General features: G+C 32.8%; 1 protein-coding gene across 2 annotated transcripts in view; it reads left to right on the forward strand.

The window, feature by feature from the left end:
* Positions 1-1958, forward strand: part of LOC108769296 (myosin-IIIb) — a 14358-nt gene that overhangs the window by 10899 nt on the left and 1501 nt on the right. Inside the window, exon 16 of one of the 2 annotated variants that reach the window (XM_018520199.1) lies at positions 1797-1818. The exons of the other annotated variant lie outside the window; for it this stretch is intronic. Within the exon in view, the coding sequence (XP_018375701.1) occupies positions 1797-1818 (22 nt within the window). The remainder of the gene's footprint in view (positions 1-1796; positions 1819-1958) is intronic. 2 annotated transcript variants of the gene reach the window in all.

Consider the following 1958-nt stretch of genomic DNA (forward strand, 5'->3'; position numbering starts at 1 on the left):
AATATTTCATTATAGCGTTTTGGAAAGCTCTCGACATCAGCTATTAAATTCTTGAATCAAAAATAGGGTGTTCCATTTCAGAAAATCAATGTAACCTTGACCTGCCCTTGGCTACGCAACCCAAGGTCAAACTGATAGAATCAGTAGATATTTTTAAACCATATAACTTTTGTCTGAAAAACTTTTCTGTAAAACTTATATTTCCTGAGATATTTAGGTGTCCTGACCTTTTTGGGACACCCTGTATATATAATATATGTAGATCTTCCTAGTATTCTTCATAGTATTTCATGATCCAACTTGTGTCAGATGTAAACAAATTAATTTTAAAATCTATCGTTTATTAGAAACAAAATGAATTTCTTTGCAGAGCGTTTAAACGACCTATTTTATTATTTTTGGAAGATTTCCCAAGCTTTCCTGGATAAATAAGCATTTTTTCATGAATGTACGGACTTCCAAAATGACAACTACATAAGTTTTAAAGGTGTCCATTCAGGGCCAATTTTGGCCATTTTTACACTCCCTCCTTTGTTCAAATATATCATGTTCATGCTCAATTTTCAAGGTGTTCCCTATTAATCCCTTTTTATTAATATTATCGTATTCATGAAGTCAAAATCTATAAAAAACACTATTCCTTTTACTTATACCTTCATGGACAAAAATCGGCCTCTTTTTAACATCCTTCTTTAATACCAATTTTAATTTTAATATTATTAATTATAAAAGAAACTTATATTTTAATATATAGATATCTAATAATAAAATACAAAGGATTATGCCCAGTTTGGGCCTCGGTTGAACAGCATTGAGACCTAGCTAGGATTGTAGAGCATAAAAAAAGTTCCATATGCACAACTTTGTAAAATGAGTCCCTTGAGTGTTACAGCTGTTCAAAGTTCGCTATTATGACCATGTATTGTGTACCATGAAAGACTGGTTTTATTCGATTTCTCGAATCATCTAGTATCTGGAATGTGTCCAATCTTGACGAAGACAACTAAAACCTTTTTTGGACCCCGAATAAATAATTATAAGTGATATATATTAATAGATGAAGAGGAGAGAGAGACACTCAAAGTATGAAACAAAAGGTTTTAATTGATTTGACAAAGAGACTGTGGTTCAGTATTTTTAACTGTAACGTTTCCATGTCTCATTTCAGTATGTTTTTTTTTATAATGGCACCAACAGGCATGACATATTATATATATTTAAATGTGTTGAGTGGGGCTCTTGTGGAACTATTAGGCTCTTGTCCCAAGAAATCTAGCACTTCCCCAGTCAACAAATGTTTACGTGACTGATTTTTTAAATATTTTCCACATTGCCCACAGTGGATCTCATCGCGACCAGTAGCTGCTTCGGGAGTGACATAACGGCATGAATCGCGACCAGGGACTTAGCCGGATTAATGAACTGTACCAAATACATTTTAGATATTACTTCAATATCTTTGATACAATCCGTTACCGCCGTTACCGCGGGGAGGTGCCTGGACGCAGAGAAATTGGATAAGACTAGTGGTACATGATCATAATAGCGAACTTTGGATAGTTCTAGCACTCAGGAAACCTCTCCTATAAAGTTGAGCTCGTGAAATTTTTGTGAAATTTCTCTTTGATACTTAAAAATTTTAGGCTTAAAGTTGTTCCGGGGCCCAAATTTCCCTATAAAACTGGGCATAGTCCTTTAGACCGATAAAAATAAATCTAATTAAATACGAGAATTTCTATAAATATCTAATAAAAAACTAATCTCGCATTTATATCCTTTTATACATATATTACCAGAGGCATTATGGTAAATTTTCAGGTAAAAATATCAATTTATTCTGTCACTTTATACTTTTATAAGTACACCGAAAAAATTGTATTCTTAATTTAAGAATATCCCACTTACGTATAGTATGTTTTCCTCTAAAATAAGCGCTGAGACGATCCTCTTAATTTAAG

This window comes from Trachymyrmex cornetzi, unplaced genomic scaffold (genome assembly GCF_001594075.2).
Source record: "Trachymyrmex cornetzi isolate Tcor2-1 unplaced genomic scaffold, Tcor1.1 scaffold88, whole genome shotgun sequence".
NCBI classification, from domain to species: domain Eukaryota; kingdom Metazoa; phylum Arthropoda; class Insecta; order Hymenoptera; family Formicidae; genus Trachymyrmex; species Trachymyrmex cornetzi.